At 41.0% G+C, this 23,079-nt stretch overlaps 1 protein-coding gene across 2 annotated transcripts in view; it reads right to left on the bottom strand.

The window, feature by feature from the left end:
* cux1b (cut-like homeobox 1b) overlaps positions 1-23,079 on the bottom strand; it is an 82,394-nt gene that overhangs the window by 6,740 nt on the left and 52,575 nt on the right. The window contains exons 7-15 of one of the 2 annotated variants that reach the window (XM_008425798.2): positions 20,242-20,318; positions 18,809-18,875; positions 11,969-12,017; positions 9,037-9,141; positions 7,233-7,421; positions 6,960-7,018; positions 6,785-6,824; positions 6,576-6,672; positions 4,225-5,055 (exon numbers count right to left, since the gene is read on the bottom strand). In XM_008425798.2, the coding sequence (XP_008424020.1) occupies positions 4,250-5,055; positions 6,576-6,672; positions 6,785-6,824; positions 6,960-7,018; positions 7,233-7,421; positions 9,037-9,141; positions 11,969-12,017; positions 18,809-18,875; positions 20,242-20,318 (1,489 nt within the window). In that variant the 3' untranslated portion in view covers positions 4,225-4,249. Of the gene's footprint in view, positions 1-4,224; positions 5,056-6,575; positions 6,673-6,784; positions 6,825-6,959; positions 7,019-7,232; positions 7,422-9,036; positions 9,142-11,968; positions 12,018-18,808; positions 18,876-20,241; positions 20,319-23,079 lie in introns of those variants that run through there. The other variant, XM_008425799.2, reaches the window with a different exon arrangement.

Raw genomic sequence — 23,079 nt, 5'->3', positions numbered from 1 at the left:
AACATGAGGACCTGGACTGAAACGGCTGCGGCTCAGTCAGGAGAACACACCACAGTTTGCACTCTACGAGAAAACGCTTTCAGTACCAAAAATGAAGTCTGTGATAAAGAAACTTGGATCTGGAGTGAGACATCAGCTGGAACTGTCCGTGTGACATCACTAGTTTGGTGCCCTGCTTGGCAGATAAAGGCACGAATCTGATGATCTCAGTTTGGGATGAAACTGTGGCTGTAGAAAACAGGCGATGGTTTTAAGTGCTTCGTGTTTTGCAGAGGCTGCTGGGTTAGTGTAAAAAACAAAACAAAAAAACAAAACAAAAAAAAAAACATGCTGCGGACGACGGATGTCTCACATCGTGGCGTCCGCAGGAAGAGTCGCAGCAGGTGCGTCTCGGTAAATTTGAAACGAGTTTGGATTAATTTTAAAGGTCAGAGCGAATGGCCAATGAAAACCCAGCATTCAGTTTCTGTATTGTCAAAAGGACAATGATATGAAAGCAGCCGTCAACGCAACCTGGGTTTCCATGGCGACTCAGTAGAACCACAGGCCGGTGGGCTCCATGCCACGCCGCATTAACGCAGTGACTCAAGCCAAAGTAGTCTTGATCAAACATACTCTTAATTATTTTCGTGCTAAATGTTCTTATTTCTGCAACCTGCAGGTCCAAAGAGACCCTCCTAATAAATATGGCTAAAAGTTTAAAAGTAACTGGGTAATGTTTTACAATAAATATAACAAAAGCAGGTTTTTTTAAGAAAGGTTTAAAATTATTACCTGCAACATTAGAACAAAATGACACTAAAAGTATCACTGATATGTTTTTAGATCTGTTTTCATTGTCATTCAGTTAGAATCTGTGATTTTTTTAAAAACTATCCTATTATGTTCATCTTTACTGTAAATCATAACAAGAAATAAAATGCCAGTTCTTCAAATATGATAAGAAATTCTCTCAAGTAGATATGTAAATTCAAGTGAGATTTATGTCTCTAAACGAGTTATTTGGCTCCTGATCTAACCAAATAGTCTAATTTTCAGAGAAACTGAATTGTGGGTTTTCATAAGCTGCAATAATGAAAATGGCCAGAAATATACACCTTAAACATTTCATACTATGTGAAAAAAAAAAAAAAAAAATTGAGTTCGACTTTTTGGAATTGAATAAATAATCCTTCAAATCATATTTTAAATGACCAAGATGCATCTGTTTTGGAAAATCCAATTTCAGCAAACGCATCAGTGCAAAGACCCTGTTGACTGACCAGGATGAACAAGTCTGGAAAAAGTGGTGTGTGTGTGTGTGTGGGGGGGAGAAAGGCTTTAGTATGGAGACCAAAACAGGTGGTTACTCATAGTATCTACAACTGTACAGGACAACAGCTTATCGTGTCACACAGTCATCTGTAGTTTGGACAGGATTACAGTTTGTTTCGTGTGTTCGACATGGGCACAGCCACCTTATTATTTTTAGTGTTCGGACGCGGAAAAAAGGAGTCTGTGCTTGGTTTACAACCGCTGTTTAAAAAATAAAAAAAAAATAAAAAGGCAAACACTTCCCAGGATGCCTGGGTTCGTACTCTGTCGTAGTGTTTACAGACCCTGTCCGAGGTTTGAGTCATAAAAAGATCCTCCTAAGTGCTTCGTTTGCTAACTGCAATAGAAATTCTGCATAATCATAGGCTGGCTATCTCTGCTCGATATGGCGCAGCACGTCCTGCTCGCTGGTACGCTTCTCTAATCTCAATTTGGCAGATATGACCTCTTTCAAGTGAGCATGCGTTCTCAAGTTTAGGTAATTTCATTTGACCTTTTCTTTCTTTCTTTTTTTTTTTTTTTTTTTACTTTTTTTGTTGTTGACTAAAAGAGTACAAATTCAGACCAGATAATTATGTGGGTGTGATAAATGGCTGGGCGAAGTCTGGCTAAAGAAAGAGCTGCATGCCCTGCTGAGCGTTAGTGTTGGGCTTGCCCAAAGGAAAAATAAAAAATGAACAACTAAAACATCGTTATCCCAGAATAGAATAAAATAGACTAACATATATTCAGTGATCTTGATATGTCCTTTGATTCTCTAGCTAGCAATTTAAGAGCATAACAGTTGTGGTAAGAGCTTTTATGCTTATGGGAGCATGAACTGTAGCAAAAAAAAAAAACACATCTCCAAGCTATTGAAATGACACTAAACTTTAGGATTCATGAATATACAAACAAATGAGAACTAGTACATCTTTGTAAATAGTAACCAATACTGCCGGCAGTCTATATGTCTAATAATAAAAATGTTACTTGCCCTCAGGAACAGTATAATCCCTTAAAAAATAGACAACTCATATGATAAGACATTAAATGAAAAAAAAAAAAAAAAATACAGCACCTATAAATAAGCAGAATAAAAACCAAACTATAAATGCAAAAAAAAAAAAAAAGCAATAAAACCAAGCTACAGTAAATCATAGTATTACACTACTTTGTGAGAAGATTAATGCAATGGTAACGCATCAAACAGCTTAAAGAAGGGTGTCAGTTGTGCACTAGTAGTGTGTGCAAGTAGATATACGAAATATGACCCCACTCGTTAGAAACGCCCAACGCTCCTCGCGCACGAGCACGTCGTGTGTTCGTGCATCCATGCAAACGTACACGCACACATACACACACATGCACGCACGCACGTGCACACACACTGGGGGAGAGGGAGGCAGTGGGCTGACAGGCACTGAGGGCTTGTGTAGGACAAGGGAGGGAAGTGATATGCCTTAAAGTTTGTAGTGTTTACAGTAGAATTCAATGCAAAAAACAGACACACACACATCCCTGGATTCAGGACAGACTGGAGAAGAGTGGAAACTACTCACAATCGGTAAGGGTCAGGTGGAGGGTCAGAGGTCGGGGGGAGGTTGGGGTGAACTCACTTTGACGGAAAACCAGCAGAAAGTACACGATAATCGAGCTCAGCAGATCAACTCTGCTCAAACTCGTCTTTTTTTTTCTTTCTTTTTTTTTTCAGTCAAGAATCATAATATAAGTCTTAAAATTTTACTGTGTGAATTGACCTCAACCCTGACTGACATGCAGGCAAGTATAAATGCACACAAAAAGAGACACACACACACACACACACACACACACACACACACACACACACACACACGAAGAGATCCATTAAAGCACATGTGTCAAACTCAAGGCCAGGGGGCCAAATCTGGCCCACCGTAGTTTTTTTTTTTTATTTAAATTTTTTTTATTTTTTTTTTTATGTGGTCCTCTAGACTTCAGAGGTGGTTTAAACCTTCAAGATGACAGTTGTGAGCTTAAATATTTTATCAATTAAATCAAGGCAGTTTTTATCAGCATACTGGCAAATTACATCAGTCAGTCCGTCCAGTTTTATCGTGATTCCACAACCGTGGAAATTCATTCAGAAATCAGCAAATCCCTGCACTTTTTCCACATCAGTTCACTCAGTGCGAAAAAGTGCAATGACTCGTTTTTTTTGGAAATTTTCAGCAAAAGTGATCAGACATCGGGTTAAAGCGATGCTAATTCTCACCTGCAGGTGGCAGTATTTCTTACTACTACTACTACAACACTGCCACCTCAGTCTGGTTGATGTAAAGTTAATAGTATGATCAATGTGGTGAGTAACAAAAAGTCCTATGTACCATCATAAGTAAGTACAAATATCGAATAATGTCTTGCAAATATTTAAGTTTGATTCCAAAAACAAAGCAAAATCCTGGAGGGACTGATCAGTGTGAACATATGTTCAATGTTTAATTTTAAAGAGGCAGTGTTATGCATTTTCCAGGCACATTGTGCCATTTTATAACACAATCACTTGGTTACCTTCAGTTGTTCAAAAATACTGTATATCAAAGATGACTTAAAAGAACACTGACTTTGTAAATTAAAGCCTTCAAATTGGGCCTCTGTCTCTTTAAAAACTCCTTCCTGCTCTTTCTGAAACTCCGCCTTAAGGAGGAGGTGCTTGGTCCTGTCAAGCATTTTGCACACATCTGAATTGTTGCCACAGGAGATTAAAGTTAAGTTATTGATGAGGGAATAACGTTATAATATGATGTAAAGCTCAAAAAAGGCAATTTTACAAAATCCTGCCCCTTTAAGAAGCACTCATCGTATGCAGTCAGGCTGTTATTAGTGTTTTAACAGTTTGCTGATGGGTTCTATCAATGCCTTCTGGCACAAATGGCCCTTTGAGAACATTCATAATCTAGATACAACACCCAAATTAAAATGAGTTTGACACACACTGACCTCTCTGTCGCCCCTGGATGCTCCGCAGCGCCAGGATGTTCTGCTCGTCGGCCAGGAATTGCCTCATCTTGTGGAAGGGCTCCTTTCCCCGGATGGTCAGCTTGTTCCAGGGCTTGGGTCGGGCCAGGATCTCGCTGACCGAGCCCTGAGAGAGTCCCAGCACGTAGTGGCCGAACACTCGCTGGCCAATGTTGTGCTTGATCAGCTGCTCTTTCACCTGCCGGGCGATCTCCGCCGTGTCCATGTCCTCCCCGTCCAGGATGCCGCCACCAGCGGAGGCGGCGTCTGAGTGGCTGGGTGACGGCGACGGGGCGCCGCCCGCCGTGCCGCTCCCGTTGACGGGAGCCATGTCGGGGCTGGCGGGGGGCGGCTGGGGGCTGCTGGCCGCCAGCGGGACGGCGGCCGACGCCGAGCCGGGGGTGGAGGTAGGGATGGAGCTGAGCGCTGGGGTGAAGGGCGTGAACAGCAGGGCGCCGCTGTGGATCCCCGACGAGTCCTGCAGAGCTTTGGAGTAGAACGTTTGGAGGAGCTGCCGCTGAATCAGAGAGTTCAGCGCCATCTTGCTGCCGACCAGGGGGAAGACGGGGGAATACAGCTCCTGTCCGATGCCCGTCGGGGTGAAGGGCGGGGCCTCGCTGCTGACGGTGACGGCGTTCAGGGGGTCTACGTGAGCGCGAGATAAGGGGTGCTGAGAGGAGGAGGATGAAGGGAGAGAGGGCTCGCTGTTGATGGCGTCCTCCTTCGCTGTGGACTCTTCTGTCCCTTTCCGCCCGGCTGACCCTACAAGAAAGGTCAAAACACAATGCATTATGGGGGAGTCAACAAAAAAGGGGGTTCCAAAACAAGAGAGAGCAAAAAAAAAAAAGTTATTTTGTGAAGTTTTTTTTTTTTTTTTTTTTTTTTTTTAAATTACTGAACTTTCCTTTTTTGCCAATCCCCCCCTAGACAAAGTGCCCATGCATTTGTGATTTCAACCTTTCTTGTAAGCCACAGCCTGGAAGGAAACAGGACAAAAACAAAACAGTTGTCACCGTGCCACGCGGGCGGATTAGCCTGGCCACAGGCTCGGTCTCTAGAGGTAGCCGAACAGAGTTTACAAAAAAAACAACAAAACAAAAGGTTTCCTGATGGAGTCAATAAGACTGGGCGAGTCCACTTCAACAGTCTTCTCAGTTCACTGCAGATGCTGCGTCACAGTCTTTTAGTTCATTTAAAATAAAAAAACGGCTACAAAAAAAGATCTCAAACTTTGATCAAAAGAAGAAAAAAAAAACACCATCAATATATATATATATATATTTTTACAATAGCCAGAACATGCAGACATAAACTATATTTCTCCAGTCTTAACGACTAGAATTCATCCTGTCGAGCCGCTTGGGAGAATTATTTTAATGTGTAACCATTGAGACTTTAACATGATCGAATAAGACAGTAAGCTCCTCTCACTGTGAATGTTAATCAATTCTAAGCTATTCAACTATTCAAGCCTAAAGCAATGACATTTCAAACCCATAAACACTGTTTGGAGAGGGCAGCCGAGTCCCGATGTAAAGAACAGAGGATGGTGTCCTCCTTTTTTTTGTTTTTGTTGTACAATGCTTGGTTGTTTTTTTTTTTCTTCTTTTTTTTCCTTTCAGGTTGAACCGCCCGCTGGTGCATTTATAAAAAGACACAACACATGCTTTTCTGCAAAACGTGAGGCTAAAGCAACATCTTTGTACCACAACAAAGGTTTCGCAGTCACACAACAGGATTTATTTTCTCCTCCGTTTTAAAACGATAAATCTGTGTATGGCGGTGGCAATGTTTAAATAATTCAATCGAAAATGAAATATTTAAGTATTCTCAGAGAAAAGGAACCTGTCAACCAACATGAAGTGGCATCAAAAGTCTCAGAACCCCAGACAGAAGTTCTGTTTCAGCGAACAACTAATGGCAAAACGTGGAATAGTTCCCACCAAAAAGGATCGGTTTTTATAATTTTATGATACAATCTTAGTGTCTTTCACCTGGTTTTGTACTTTTAGAGATGCTCAGGTCAGATTTAGAACACAAACATAACACCTTCTTAAACCGATTATAACCTGTGGAGAGTTTTCATTCCTCTGATCCTTCCTCTAAACGGTTTACTCTAGAAACAAACTTTTTGATGCCACTGTGCATGCGTACACATCTCTGCCTCGCTCTACATTCCTGTTCAGCCTCGTACGAAGCTAAAGTTTCACCCATGGAAGTTCTTTTTGGACTTCTCCAGGTCTCTCACCCCTCACCTGACACCGGCATCGACTCGAACTTACCGCTCAGCTCCGTGTTGGCGATGCGCATCGCGGCGCTCTCCGACTGAAGAGTCCGGTTCTTCTCCAGCAGCAGCACCTCCAGAGGTTTGGACGAGTCCTGACGAGGAGGACGAGAGGAACGAAGAGGTGATGAGCGTTCGTTGATTTTTGTTTATACCTTCAGATCTTCAATTCCCACCCGTTACACATGAATTTAGTGTTTTTTTTACCTGCACTGAGTCGGTTCCAAACTCCATCGTCTTAAGGATGCTGAGGGGATAAAAGGAGAAACTTTCAGCTCACTAAAACCCATGCATTCAGTTCTTTCACTTGGTCGAAATGAGGATATTCCTCTGGTTTTCACATAATAACTGTCGGCAAAAATGTTTACAATTTTAACCCCACCTTAGTTCCTTCTTGACCTCCTCATAGTCGGCTTGCCGTTCCAGTTTCTCCTCCAGTTCCTGACGGATCACAACAAGATGACAAGTGAACATTTCACGGAAACGCTCCAGCGGCTTTAGTCGAGATGAACGCGATTATTACAACAGGGAGTGGAAAAAGGGCAAAATGGGAAGAAGTTACAGAGTCCTAAAAACTATTTATGGCTGAAGAGTAGAGATCCCACACACACACACACACACAAAAGTGAGGAAGTTGAATGTTTTGTTTGTATACCTTGAGAACTGCAGACTTGCTGCTAAGCTGCTGCTCCAGCTGGGAGATCTGGGAGCTGGTGGTCTCACGGAGTTTGGTCAGGCTGGCCTGCAGTCTCTGGACATCCTCCACCAGCTGGGCGGTCTCCCTTTCTTTGGCCCTGAGCTCCGCCTCCAGGTTCGAGTACGACGCCACCTCTGACGCCTGATCCTGCGGGCAAGAAAGAGTGGGAAAAAAGAAAAGAAAAGAAAAAAAAAAACTTTAATTAATTGAACTTCTTCTAATCTTTGTTTAGAGTCTATAAAGAAAGTTCCTTGCGCATAAACTCATTTGCCAATGGTAATGAGCCAAAACAATCCATGACGGCGTATGTTGTAAAGTTTCATTTACCACTGAATCAAGCTAAAAAAAACCTCACAGTTCCTACTCCTTCTTAAGCCTAAAACTGACTCTCCTGGACACAAATCATCAAAAAATTTCTTCAAATGTTTAACTATTTTAGTCTGTGCAAATATTTAACATAAAGTGGATTCACTTCCATCTTTAATAGTGTTTTAGGGTTCATTACTAGTCAAATAAAACCATGCAGTAAAGTCAAAACGCCACAAATGTAACAAATAGATTTAGATTTTTATCAAAGTGTGTAGAAATTTCGTATTTTGGCATCATTTGCTAATTACATATACAGCTTCATACTATATTGCGGTGATTTTTATCGTCATGTCACCCGAGATAATCAGTCCAGATTACATTGTTATCAAAACAAAACCATTATTTCACCAGCCCAGGATGAAATCTACCGCTTTCCCCCCCCCAGTGATAACACTTTTAATAAATGGAAAAACTGAAGATAATATCATCTATGGCTCATTTTTGTTGTGATAGCGGTAATCTTGCTACTTTAAAATGTGATTTAAATGTGTGATAATTTAAACATATCACATCATTATGATATCTGGAGCTCTTTTGTTGCTAATGCCAGTTTTTATTAGCCGACTATCTCGAGATAATGTTCAGTTTGCTGCCATTAGTTTTACTGTCTTATATCAAGATATTGAAATCGTTGAATTGAATCGTTTTGTTGATTATATTACGAGAGCAATTTCACTTCTGTTAAGTCGATCAGAAAAACACTGGTTTTCATCTGTGAACAGTTAAACTAACTTTATTATAATACAGTTTTCTTATTATCTCAACACGATGAAATCTTCAGATTTGTATTTTCCTAATTACCAATTTTTTAGCTTATTTTGGCAGTGTTGACAAAGTATAACTGTTAAGGAAAAAAGTATTTTCAACTAGTTTTCTTATCTCAACTATTTTGAAGTAATGAGATTTTAAGCTTATTTGTAGAAATCACTTGTCTCATTATCAAAATAAAAATGCAGTTAGGGGCCACAAAAACATCAGTCCAAGGGCCACAAGTGGCCCCTGGGCCGCCCATTGGAAACCCCTGATCTATTCTGCATAATCTGTCAGAAAATTTGCTCATTTTCAAAGTGATTTATTCCCAGAATAATCTGGGAAAACAGAACAAGGAACTTGAATAATTTCTCCCTACTCAATTATATTATACAGTTCTCATCCAGATTTGGAAAGAAAATGTATTAAAATCAAAATCTGCAGCTTTACATACTTCTTAAAAAAAAAAAAAAACCTTTTGGCTCTGAACATCATCACTGATGATCCCATAGAACAACTGCTCAATTCAGTGAGTACAGCTGCATAAAACATAAACAACCAAACACTTCTCGGTTAAAAAAGGAGTTTTATCCAATCAGCAGCTTTCCACCGACCAATCAGGGAGGCAACGAAAGTGGGTTACCGAGTCAGGTTCGGCGTTGGTGGGACTGCTGAGCTGCTGGGATTGGTTAGACGACGACAGCTGCTCTCGGAGCGCCTCCGCCTCCCTCTCTGCTGCCTCCGCTCGCTGGAAAACAAACACAAACGTAAACTGGAGATGAGATGGTTATTAGGTCGGGAAGCCGATTTAATTTGATCGGCACCGACTGTTTCTTTGCAGTTATTGAACGAAACCTAAGGACGTTCACTTCGCCGCGCAGAACAGCGAATCCCCCCAAAGCGCGCGCGAGCGTGGAGTCAGAGGTAATAAAGTGAAGGCGTAAAGGTTTTCCATTACACAATCCGCCATCACGCTGTGAAGCGTTTGTATACGAAAGGAAACGGGCCCCCTTTACAGCCTAAACAAAATGCTCAATAACACGACGGGGGGAATATTCAAAATGTATAAAAATAAATAAATAAATTGATTTCTTTCATAAATCATAGTATATTTCCCTGAAGAACAGAAATAATAAGCGTGGCCGTGCATTTACAACCACGCGGCCATGCTCTAGTCTGGAATCATCTGCTACACTGGCCAAACTTGCCATCATTAGGAGTTACAGGGAGCCGATTTCACAGCGTTCCTAATTGCAACCATCTTGAGAGCTGTTATTGACTGGGTGGGAGTTAAAGTGCCAGGCCAGACGAAAAAAATAAAAGAAAAGAAAGAAAGAAAAAAAAAGTCCTGTTTTCCATTTTCTTCTCGTAAAAGCTTCTAAAAAGTCTGACTGAGCTGCGGGCCACGCTGTCACCCTCAGTAAACCTCAAATCAAAAGTGTGAACAGCGCGAGAGTGTGTGTGTGTGTGTGTATGAGTGGCATTATAGTCTGAGCGTTAACCTTTGGGCTAATATTAACATTGCATGCCTATGCTGGCCCTTTAACCAAAATCATACTCTTGGCCTAACAATGAAAGTTAACAACAATGACATTAACAGATAGCAAAGGGATTTTTTAACAACGCCGGGGCAGAGGGAATGCTGGGAGCTTCGCTCCAGCTGGATGAACTCAGTAGGTGTTCGCTCTATTTAAAGATTCATGATTTTAATACAGGGGATAGTTTTCATAGCTTTTAAACTGGCAAGCGATTATGAGTAACAATGTCTATTTTTCCAGGCAAAAAAGAAAGAAAAAGAAATAGCACAGCTTTTTTTCTCTCTTGGGTTTAAAATAGTCAAAAATACACGGTGCGTTTTTAGAAAGAGCTCAATAATTCCTTAAAACCAGCTGGACATTAGCGCTGCTCAAAGCAGAACAAATAGGCTGCTTGTTCGGGACTATTTTCAGCCGCAGATTAATACGCAGCCGGCGTTCAGGTGAGTATTTTCTGCAGCAAAGACGACAAGGGCGGGGTCGAGTTAAAACAGCAACAGCCCCTGTTTACCCATAATGAAGGAATGACTCGGTCAGAGAAATTCTTATTTTACCCCCGGTTCGTGTTTTTAGCTCAGCGTCGGAGGGTTTACACAGGCGGCAGGCGTTTGTTTGAAAGTTGTTGTTTTTTTCTTTTTTCCTACACGCTTTCTCCATCTCAAAATTCACACTTTTCCACACATAACATCTTAGAGCATTACAGACGAACACGATGTCACTTCTGTGTGTTTGGAGTTCAGCTTCAGAGTTCTGCCAACAACAAAACCACATCGCATCACTTGAGAGACGGACACCCGAAGCTTATTCGAAACAAACGTGTCACTGAGCGTTCAATTATTTCAAAGCCTAAATGTTGTGCGTGGAATGTTTTTAATAAAATCATCTACAGATTAGCTGTAGATCTCATTATCCAGATGGAAACGGAACAAAGGAAAGTCTGGAAAGAAATGTTTTAATGGGTTGTTTTTTTTCACACTTTGAATTTTCCTACATTTCTTTTGTGAAAACTTGGATAATAATGCAAAAACTATTCTACAAAGCCATGCCTAAAGTGTAATTTTAACAATTTTCTATTCACTTTTGTTGGGAATGGAAATCCCGATCGACGAATCATAATTTGTATTGACACACGGAGCATAAAATCAGCCAAGAAAAGCATTCAGACTTTACTTATTTTATTCACTTTCAGCGCTATTCACTTTCAAGCTTAACAGTTTTATTAACTCAGGAACATGGGATCAAGCCCATTTTGCTGTGATCATTTCTTTAATATTGTCTCAAAATTATATGATTTTGGGTTTTTTGTTAGAAGTTTCACTGGCTGGTTATCTTAAGATAGTGAGGCGTTGAGCTTGTTTTGCTGTGAAAAATGTTTCCTTTTCTCATTGTGACATGTCAACATCCAAGGATCTTTCTTTTATGTCATAAAGTTCCCATGATCTTGCACTCCTACCTGTGTGCACAGTTTTTCTTTATTATATAAAAACACGTATTATCAAACAAACAAATGTTGATGAAACTCATGGAAGTGATGCTGGGAGTTGCTGGAAACTGGAAAAAGTTTCAAAAGATCGATTCGTTACAGATACAGATCAACTCTGACTACTATAACAGTAACAACGAGAAACTGAGTGTGAAACAAAGATGACTCCCTTTGTATCAGTCTTTTTTTCTTTTTTGATAGAATGTTTTCGTAAAGAAACATGACAGCGCATTATAGAGAAAAATGTAATCACAAAAAAAAAAAAAACTGATGCAAAATGTTCTAATATGAAAATTACTGAACACGTTAAAGTGATTGGAATCAAATATCCTGCCATATTCATTATTTTTTTCCAAAACGTATCCAGATTTGAAAAGGTGAAAGCAAATTCTAGACTTTTTTTTTTTTGTTACCTTGGCCATTTGTTGTTAAATAAAAAATAAGCTAAACGACTGAAATTTTGGCCAATTGATTCTGCAAATTCATGTCCAAAGTCTAACTTCTCTGTGTGACGGGCAATTTTTAATAAAAGAGCAACATGGCACTGAGTGAATTACCTGATTGGCTCTTTCCAAGTCCGTCATCACCATCTCAATCTCGTCAGCCCTGAAAGAGACAGGTCCGATTAATCAGCAGATGATGCATGATAAAACGGCAAATGGAGCTCACAGCGAGGAGGGGAGGAGGAGGGAAAACTTTACAGGTTCCTGGAAACAAAAGAACATTTTGCCCACGAACTCGGCCTCCATTTAGCCACCGTCTAAATTTCACCTTAATCCACCGGTTGTAAAACTCCATTACTCAAACAGCTCGCATGCTTGCATACATGTATTTAAGTGCACATGTGTGCCTATGCATGCGAGTGTGCACATGTAAGCCCCCTAAACCCCAGGCCACACTAAAACAGAGGGATTACATTAATAGAGCTCTAAGTCCTAATACAGCAGACTAATCTGCTATGAAGCTGTGTGATTGTGTCTGACTAATGGTCTGGATGGAGGCCAGGGTTCACCTCTCACTTGCTAGAGGTCAGACGGCAAGAATACATCCATGCAAAGAAAAAAAAAAGAAAGAAAAAAGAACGGACGCTGGAAAAATTGTTCACGTTTTCCGTGAAGGGGGATGTAAACGCCAACCATCTGCCTTCAAACAGGGGAAATGCAAATGTTAAATGAAAGTTGATGTGTTTAAACTTTTAATTTTCTCATCTAAACATTATTTATGCTAATTTGCAGGACTGGATGAATCTTCTTTAACTTCTTTTTATATTTTTTCTACAAATAAAAATCAGAACATCAGTTCTTTGTACCTTAATCAGACATGTTTTTTTTATTGTGCATTTGTTTCTACGCCTTCTTGTTATTTTACACTTAACATGAAGCCAAGAAAATAATTGAAAACCCTGATCATCCTCTTAATAAAATAGTGTCTTCAGAGGCTTCTTCTAATTCGCTGTAATACAGACTGCTACAGGAGATCCTTCCTGTCCACAGCCATCACCTTCTACAGCAACTCTTTGAAGAATCGTAAATTAATATAAGTTACTGCATCATCAATATAGGTGTTTATGAATTTGAATGTTTTCGGTAGATTTTAATGCGATAATCTGTTAAAATAACTTTACCAACTTTGCACATGTTCAAACTCTTCTTTATAAAATAATTCAATACAAGTCAGGATTTATGAGTGTCAATGAAAATCAAAAGTCACAGACACTCAGTTTTGTATCAGAGGCTAAATTTGGCAAAGGAATAGATCTAACTCATTCTATTATAGCTCTAACTGTATGTTTAATCATCCATTTGATGGTTTCAGATTTTGGAAATGGACTCCAATAATGAAATTTGTGTGTTTAATCACCCGTCTCTGGTAATATTCCATTTTGGATTGTGTAAACCAAAATAAAGTGTTCCAAAGGAAAAGACTGGCACAAACGAAGCACAAACTGACGTCAATTTTGTTCGATCCGAAGAAGGCGGAGGAGCCAACTTCACTCCACTTCTACTTTGTGTTAACCTATTCCATCAATTCCCAGAAAAATAAAAATAAAATCTGCTTGTAATGAGACCAAACGTGAACTTCAAGAGGAATGAATATTTCTACGAAGCGCTGCAGAAGAAGGAACGGAAATAAAGACCCCAGAAATGGCGTTCAGCGCAGCACAAAGAAAGCACGGTACACGCCGGCCCGCTTATTTAAGACACGGCGAGAGCAAAAATGTGAGCACATATGTGCACCGCTGCCTCCATTAGGACCTTTTGATCCGACTGCAATCTTTTGATAGCGAACCCAATAAGCCCACGCAGCTTTTGTATTTGTGTGTCACAGTATGCGAAACAGCGCTGTGTCCCATAGGCTCGCGTACTACTGATTTGAATGTGTTTAACAAAACAGACACAGTTGATATTAGGTCAACATTGTGCCACGGGCGATGCAGCAAAAAGAATCAGATGTGGGTGGGAGAGCTTTTTCCCGCTCCGCTTTTTTTTCTTCTTCTTTTACTCTTTCCTTAATAGTTGAAAGGATCTGGTGTGTGTGTTTAGGCAACATAATAGTAACGCTACCTCAAACAGCTTTTATCCAGTCTTAAGCTATACTGTGCGGGACTCGGCCTACGTTCCACACACACGTATGCGCACACAAACACACACGAGGTCAGGAAGCCACCGGGCTCAAAAAGCTTGTAATGGAGAGCGTTTATGGGTGGTAATGCAACCCAAATACAGCGGCGCTCCTGCTCCAAATGTGATCGCTTAATCAAAGCACAAAGTCTTCTTAAATAACCTTTGGATTTGGCTGTATTTGGGAATTACAAGGGCTGAGGGCCAAAGCAGATCACAGGGAAGGGGATTTTCAGCGCGTCCTGATAACAGTCGGCCCGCCCCGCTCGGCGGGCCGGGACCCGAAGGCCCGCCTAAATTCATCGCCGAACAATAAACCGGGGCGACAGAGTGCGGTTTCGCGCCGCTGAAATGTGAAGCTCAACACGGCGACCACAGGGCGGCGCTGTAGCAAAATGGCAGACAGGAACAGAGAAGTAGCCGTACAGAGAAGTAGCCGTACAGAGGCGCGCTTTGAGCCAGGAGAGCCGGTGGGTGCAGCCGGCGACATTAGCAGGACTTCTGAAAGCAACCCAGAGCCTCAGAGCCCCGACTGCACATCCTCCATCTCAGACAGGCCGTTTCATCTCTTATCTTCTCTGTCCTGCTCTTCTCTCTCGACTGCTCCTTTTTCTCCCCTCTGCCTCTGTTCTCCTCCTCTTAACTGTTCCCTTCCAGTTTTCTCCCTCTCATCTATCGCCCTCTCTTCCTCGGCCTCTGTCCTCTGTGCCAGCAGGATATTCCCCTGATTTAGATTTTCATTTCCCCTTCTCTATCACAATCCCGTCTTCCTCGCAGAGGCCTCAAGCACCCCCTGGCTTTGTTTTTTTTTTTGTTTTGCCCCCCAGCTTTCATCACTCCATTTCTTTTCTTTCCTTGGCTTTCTCCACATTGCATTTTCACAGCATGTTACCGTAGGGATTTCAGGGAAGCTTAAAACGAAACGAGACGTGAGAGAGAAAGAGAGTATGTGTGTGTGTTTTGAGTATATCCTCGCGCCATTTTATGTTTGTGGGTGCTTGTAATGGACACTGGGGCTGGGCGATGCGGCTTGGAAATGAACTCTCTGATTTTTTTTTTTTTTCACACCATATCTGATTTCATTTCGATTTTGTCTCTCTCTTTCTTTTCCAAAAACGAACTTACAAATGACAAAAAACATTTTCAAAAACTGGATTTAATTTCAATCATTCTTTCTGTGAATTATACGACAGGGTATCAGGACCAGGCTATGAGAATTTTTTTCCTTAATTACAAGAATATAGTCACAATATCAGCAGAATCAAGACAAATTTACCAGAACGATGTCTTAAAATTACGAGAACAAAAGTTGCTTTAATGAGTAACAAACTTGTAAAATTAATTTGTTTTAAAGTTCTCATAAAAAATAATTCATTCTTCTAATATTATGACTTTATTCTTGTATTATCTCAACTTCTTGCGTTACTACGACTGTATTCTTGTAACACTAGGACTTTATTTTCATAAAAAACAAAAAAATCTTAGTCTGATATTCCATGACAGAGTTGACCTGAATTCAAAGTCTAAACAAGTAGAAGCTGTAAAGCACACTTGTCAAAACAAGATGGCCGCCCTGGGCCTGCTGACGTCACTCTGAGCTGTGGACACTCGAGTATTGCAATAGTGAGAAAAAGAACGTTTAGATTTTCCAAAAATGTCGTCTTCAAAAACCTATAAAAAAATTTGTAATTGATTAAATCGATTTATCGCCCGGCTGTACTGGCCATATATATATATATATATATATATATATATACTTTGCCTAATTATTGGGAATAAAAGCATAACTAGAGCGGTAAAGACAGAGAAACATTTAGAGAAATTTGTACACACACGCCCTCCTAAAGCATCCTGCGGGGCTGGAAATCAATAAATCATTAATCTTTAACAAGGACTAAACGATTAAAAGGCGGCTGGCCAGACTCTCGCAGAGTGGGGGGGCAACGTTACATCCACAGGGTCTGCCTCCCGCTGATTCTCTCGCAAACACGCAAACGCACACGCACACACACACCGTGGGCATAGCCACGTCATCCAGATTGTCGGGGTGTGTCATCGGTGTGTGTGAGGGTGTATTTTAAAAGGGAGATTACCTAAACGCAGCGAGAGACAAGGGGGCTGCAGGAGGGGGGTGCGGGGGGTCGGATTTGTCACGTAAACTCCTCGCTGGGAAGTTTACACAGCGAATTCATGTTCGCGTGCGTGTGTATCGACGTGTGTATGTTTCACATAATATGAATGGCATTTGTGTGAAAGTAGACCCGGTGAAAGGGTTAAAAGTTGTTCAGCCAAACACTGGTGATTTGCTCAGCCAAGCAGTAAACGGGGGGGAAGGACTCCGAGGACTGGGAGGGTGCAGGGTCGGAGAGGGGTTTGTGTGCGCTTTAAAGCGTTGCATTAAAATTTCAGATCACAGCACGCCACATAGTCAAGGACCCTGACTGCCTGAGGCTCACGAATGAGTGAGTGAGCGAGGGAGCGAGCAAGTGTGTGTATACTTTAATGTGAGTGCATGTGTGTGGATGTGGGCGGGCATGTGCTTATTAGCTTCTGTAAGCAAATGGGGCTGACTATAGGCATCCCTTTTAACAGGGTTCTTGTCTTAAATGAAAGGAAGAAACAGAAGGGGGGCAGGAAGAAGAAGTAGTGAAGTTCTAAGAAAGTAGAGAAAGAAGTCCAAGACAGTCAGAGAAGAGGAAAAACTAGGTGTCTCCTTGATAAACAATAACTATCGATTAGCGCCTCCACGCTGCACGCAATATCTTCATATGGCCTTTCCGCTAACACAAACACACAAGGCTGAGAGATAAAAGATAAAGTGTGGGTGGAAGAAAAAGGGAGGGAAAAAAATATTCTGAGGAAGACAGAGGAGGGATCGATCTGTTTTTAACAGCCAATCAATTTAACAACGCTGGTAATGGAGAGACACGGCGAGTCTGGGGCAGCGTGAACACCACTGGATGGGGCGGCTTTTTGAAAGTGGGGCCGATTCCAGGTTGTACTTTATGCATGCACGCGGGACGCCCTTCAAGCTTTTATTAAACGCCTCGTATTTAGCAAGGGAGTTCCAGAAAAGTGCCACTTTCTCTTACGGCGCACAGATGATCAATAAAACAATAAACGTCTCGCTCCCCCTCCCTGTTTCTCCCCACCCTCCGTCCGATAAATATTATTTTTCAGTTTTTGTGGAAGGAGTCCGGACACTCGAGTGGTTCTGGTTCCCACCGCTAACCCTGAGAGACGGCGGAGTGTGAATGTCATAAAGTGGCACTTTGCAGCGTGGAGTGCAGACATGGAAAAGCTTCTGTTCTCATCCTGCCCACCACTAGGAGATCAATAACGATGGCGGCACACATCTCTAGTAGCCGAACCCGTCTTTCAGCTCCAGTGGCTCCAGGATCCTAAAGAGAGCTGACCATGATGCTGCCACCACCATGTTTAGAGATGGGAATGGTGTTTTTACCATGGCGCTAAGTTTTATAATCCAACCTTGGCTTGAACGTCTCCACAACTTTTTCCCCCCCGACCTGTCATACTTTTAGAAACGATTAACTGCACTGGATACAAATGGTTCCCGCACCTTTCAGATCGGTTTTGTTAAAGTTGTTCCCACTTAGGGCCACAACAATTAATTTAGTGATTGTTCTGTCAATTAATTGCATTTTTTGCAGATTTAACATTTAACCACGCAAGCTTTTTTTAAAGACAATATTGGAAATACATTAAATAAACAACTGAATTCCTTTTCCAAGTAAGAAAATAAAATATTTTATTCCCTAAAATGCAGTAACAGCATTACTTTAGTGAACGACTGACAGATCTGAAGCTAAAACAATACGTCAATGTGAAGATTTCAGTCATTTCTGCTGAAAACAATAGTTCAGGTTGGTTTTTGGATTAAATAATTGATAATTGGACAGTAAAAGGTCCTTAAAAGAAATTTTAACAGAATTTGAACCAGATGAAGCTTAAACTGCCACTTGAGTAATGGAAAAGGAAAAGGAGGTATTTCCCATCATAAATGCCAAACGTATACATTCTTTGCATAGTTTTGGCTTAATTACTGCTCTGAGTTTGTTGCTCATTCAGCAAATGGCATGTCTGAGTGTGTATGCTCCAGTTAACGATTAGCCGATTACTAAATTAGTTGACTATTATTTCAACAATCGATTCATCCCGATTAATCGTTTCAGCCCTACTCCCACTAATAAGACTTTTCAGCTCTCTGAAAGGAGTTTCAACACTAAAGTGGTTTCAGTTCCCATAGCTAAACCTTAGACAGTGAGGAGTCTCTCAGTGTGGATTGCAGACATGGAAAAGCAGTTTTCATCATGCCCAACACAACCAGATCAATAATGATAGATGCACACAGCTCGAGTACCTGAAGCCATCTTGTCTTTCAGGTCCTGTAACAAAAAAAAAATACCCATGTGGCTCCACGTCCAAGGCCTAAAAGTGTGCTGCCCTCTGTCTCTCCGATTCAGATGGAGCACTCTAAACTCCACGGCAAAAAACATAAATCTATTTTGATGCTCTGCCGAATCTGCAAAATGCATTACAATCCCTCTCAGTATTTACTGTGAGTGGGTAATGCTGGGATTTGGAGGCTGCTGAGCGTTGTGGGAGACATTCCAGCTGTTAGGGGAGAGAGCAGGAGGAGTTTCCAGGGAGGGAGATTCACTAAAGCAGGATGATTATGTCAAGAGCAGAATATGGAGGGCGCCAGAGGGGAAAAGTCACCCTGTAAACACACACGCAGCCCAGAGAGACACGTACTTTGCTGTGGATTCCTCGTCATACTTCGTCTTCAAATCAAAGAGCTCGGCCTGAGTTGTTTCAAGTGCTGAAAAAAATTGGAGGGGGAGGAGAGAATTAGTGTTTTTTTTTCCCCAAATGCATTTCATCTTAAAACAAAAACATGAAATTATATTAGTTTAACATCCAAAAACAAGAGATGAACACAACCTTTAATTAATTTTGGTGATATTTCTATCAGATTAGGGATGCAAGTTATCAATTAACCTAAAGCCGTTTGATCTTATTGATCGACTAATGCTTAATAAGCGTCGATTTTCTTAAAAGCTTTTTCCATAACATAAGGGGCTACACTTTTACAATATGTTGAATTTAAAAAATTTTTATTTTATTATGTTGTGTCAGTTGTATCAAACACTGAAACAGAAAAGTGTGTTGTTTTTTTTCCAAATTAACTTAGACCTATTTATAAAATGTAACAAAACAGGTACCTCTTAGGCTGCTGAGCAGAAAAAAAATTAAAGATGAAAAGAAAAAAATATGTGAATCAGAGAGATATTCATACAAGTAGCTCTCTACCATCTGTGATTGCTCTTGGAAGAATGTTAAAGCTTCGCTCTATGAAGTGCATAAACTCACAACTGCCCTCAAAATCAACCTTCTTCATGTCTTTTATCATCAAGTAACAATTTTTCTGCGGCAATGCTGCCAACTTTTAGCTCATCAGTAATTTTTGAATGAGAAGTTGACGCAGCACCGTCATGTAGCTCAGTTAAATGAGCGCTGTTACGGTTATAACTTCTGGAGCGTTTAGATTTCAAAACAGAATCGCATAAAATGCATTTTGTGTCCCACACCGGACTTTTATGGGACCGTTTCTCTTTCCCATTCAGAGGTGGCGCCACCATCTTTATTCCTCACTGGCTCTGCTTAAGGATGACCAGCGGCGCCCTCTACTGGATGGCGGACAAACTACATCACTACAATCAAGTCTAAAGGGATTAAATAGTCAAATGGAACTCATTTTAATTTAATAAACCATAAGTTTTCTGCGGCAATGCTGCCCACTTTTAGCTCATCAGTAATTTTTGAATAATTGTTTACATCCCAATGTCAGACATGTGCTAATTTAAGTCAGGTATTTGCCTCTTCTGACATTACCTTCAACCTTCTGAACACAAACACAGTCCACATTAAAGTGAAGCAGAAAATGAACAGAGAATCAGTCTATCAGAATTGGTCAATTTTCAGCTTGGGTTGGACCTGAACAGTAAAAATTTGAAACTCAAAGATCATTTTCCAGTCAGCGAATGTTTTATATTTGAGTGCAACCAGGTCATGGTGACAACATTTTCTTCTTGTGGCATTGGGTCGGTTACAAAGTGAGCTTTTCTCAGTACCAGAAAGGGGCTCAACATAAAGTCAGTGGAAGCTCAGAGAGGTGGGCCTGGTACCTGTCTGCAGGGACTGCGTCTTGTGTTCAGCCTCTTTCAACCTTGAAGACATGGAGTCCTGACTCTCCTGGAGTTTCCTAAAGAGGTGCGAAAAACAGAGCAGGAAGCACAAAGTCGCAGTTAAGAGATAGTGAGTCAGTCATTCTCGGGTTCACACTTGGTGGAAAATGCAACCATTCCTCTATTTTCCCACCATTTCTGAAGAGTTTTTCCCCACTAAAAACCCTCCACAACACAACCCACTCCTCATTAAGCAGCCCTATTAGGCAGGAATGTCTGGCCACTGGGGCACGCTGCACCCAGGGGGTGGGGTGGGGGGGGCCGCAATGGCTGACTCAGAAGGGGGGGAGGGAGGTGGGGGATGGTGGGCAGAAACCACAGGGATAAAATAGATTCATTCTTGGCACATAAAAAGTTGGGCTCTGCTGAGAAATTGCCGCTGCGTGTAAAAACATCAATAATCCAGCACAAATACGGCCTTTATGACACCCTTTGATGCCCCCCCCCCTCTCTCCGCCAATCTGTCTCTCCTGTCATCTCTATTTTTCTGCCCTCTACTTCAGCCTTTCATCTCCGTCTCTCTCCTCCGCTCGCTCCTTCGCGGCATAAAATGCATCAGGAGGTGCCATCCATTTACCAGCCCTCTCAGACACAGGAAGTCGGCTCTCTGCAGACAGGAAGGGGCCTATAAAACTCTGACGTACAGGAAACGCAGTCGGACAATTGATCTTCGACTGCAAGCCTAGAAATCTTTAACACACCTTCGGAACGTAAACAAGGTGATTGACAAGGGGAAAATATGGGTTTTATGGAGCTCATTATGTAAACAAACCCTTGTTTAGGTCGACATATTCCACCTTCAGATAACTGGGTCAGCTGTTTATTATACCTGTTCAATTAGTTTGACTTCTAGTTATTAAAAGCTTTTTTACAACTATGAGTCTTGTGCGTCTTCTTGCTCAAAATGAGTCCTTGGATTTACATAACAGTACATGCGTATTATTTACAAAACAAAATACGAAACATGATTGTATGCTTTTAATTAAGACAGAAAAGCAAAAATGATTTAGTGTGACATATTTCTGTCTTTCTTGTGAACTAGAGAATATTGTGGTGTCGTTTCGTTAGCTAACTGGCACAGCAACAAGTGGGGGCAGCACGGTGCAGCCTAAGCTTCAAACATTCAGAGAAAACTCTGGGCACTTTCTTGATCTTTTTGATCGATTTATAAGGGACTGTCTAAAAAGACACTTGTTACCTCAAAGAACTTAGCGATACATATCAAATTAGACCAACAGAAGAAAACTAATGGCTTATAATCAAAACCAAAAGAGAGAAAAAATAAGTCAGCAAGTTTTTTGCAAAGTCTCAGAAAACAAGTTCTTAATCTCGACACATTTAGCGATGGAGAGAACATGGAGAGGGAGTTTGTTCTAAAAAAATATCAGCCCCGTCCTGAATGAGCGACGTTACGGGAGCGGCCGACCAGCCAAACTCAGAGCACAAGAACAAGCCAGTGCTTTGAATCACTCAATCTTTAACTCAGTTAAACCAGAGCGTTACACTTAGTCATAAATAGATGTCACTTCCGCCTCATAGGGGGCGATAAAGCACTGGCTTGTTCTCTGTCAGCGCAGTGTACAAGAACACGGTGATTTCTCACAGGAAGTCGGTTAAGTTTTTGTATCCTTGCGGTTCCTGAAAGATAAATTATCTTCGGCTCTCCTCCCTCCAGATGGACGGAGGACAGACATATCTCTGCACAACATGCGTCTTACACTGAACCTTTTTTTTTCCTTTTCCCTGTTTGGCTCGTCATCTGACTGTTTTTTTTTTTTTTATTATTTTTATCTGCTGTAGTTGGGTGTGACCCATTTGAATGAAAATATTGTTGAAAGTAACAAAAGTGTCAGAGGGGAGTCCTACCGGACGTTAGTGGTCAGGTACAGCTGATAACGTTTCTTCCACACAGATTCACGGTGGAACAACATGATTATTTTCAATGCAATATTCATAGCAAGAGGGGGAAAAAAAGCATAAATTAGAGTCTCAAAGAAAACATCTTTTAAAGAGCAGACGCTGACCTATGGATATTTTCTGAAAGGGCTTGCTGGGGGTAATAGCCCAGGGCTCCAACTTTTGGGGTGAATGATGAACGTTTTGTAAGTAAGTAGGCAAGTAAGAAAGTAAGTAAGTAAAGTTTATAATTATAAAGCGCTTTTCACAGACATATAATCAAAAACACTGTACAACAGATACCAACCTTAAAACATACAAAACATAAGACATTGCACTGTAATTAAAACTCATAGGCCCAAGTGATGCAAGTAGTACTGTTCTAGGATTATAATGAATATAAACAATAACCCAGTATTTGAAAATTATAAAGTTATAGTTGATTTCGTTGGAAACAACATGGAGTTATTGGCCAGAAGACGTGTTAAACCTACAATCCATCAGTTCATACCTGATCTTCCTGCTAATAATGTATTGTAGTTTGCAAAAGTAAAAGATCTTTTCCTTGGTGCATAGGGCACCAAAACTGTCTTCAGCCCAGGGACCCACATCCTTACTTTATGAACAAATTTACAATCAAACAAAGGGACAATGGAGGCATAAAACCCAGAATAATGGCTAAAAGTTGAAGGTGCTAATTTCTTTTTTTTTTTTTTCTAACATTTGATTAACTGCATCATCTCGGTTCCTTTAAAACTGTTCAAAAATACAACCCGATGTTTTGGTAGACATCTGGAAACAAGTGGTTCATAAGTGAGCTTTGTTTATCAGTTCCTCTAAATATTCTTTGCAGTAATCCTTCAAAGTGTTGATAATTCTGTC

The sequence above is a fragment of the Poecilia reticulata genome, linkage group LG13, assembly GCF_000633615.1.
Source record: "Poecilia reticulata strain Guanapo linkage group LG13, Guppy_female_1.0+MT, whole genome shotgun sequence".
Classification (NCBI taxonomy): Eukaryota; Metazoa; Chordata; class Actinopteri; order Cyprinodontiformes; family Poeciliidae; genus Poecilia; species Poecilia reticulata.
Note: the sequence above shows the minus strand (reverse complement) of the source record. Positions and strands in the feature narration are given on the sequence as shown.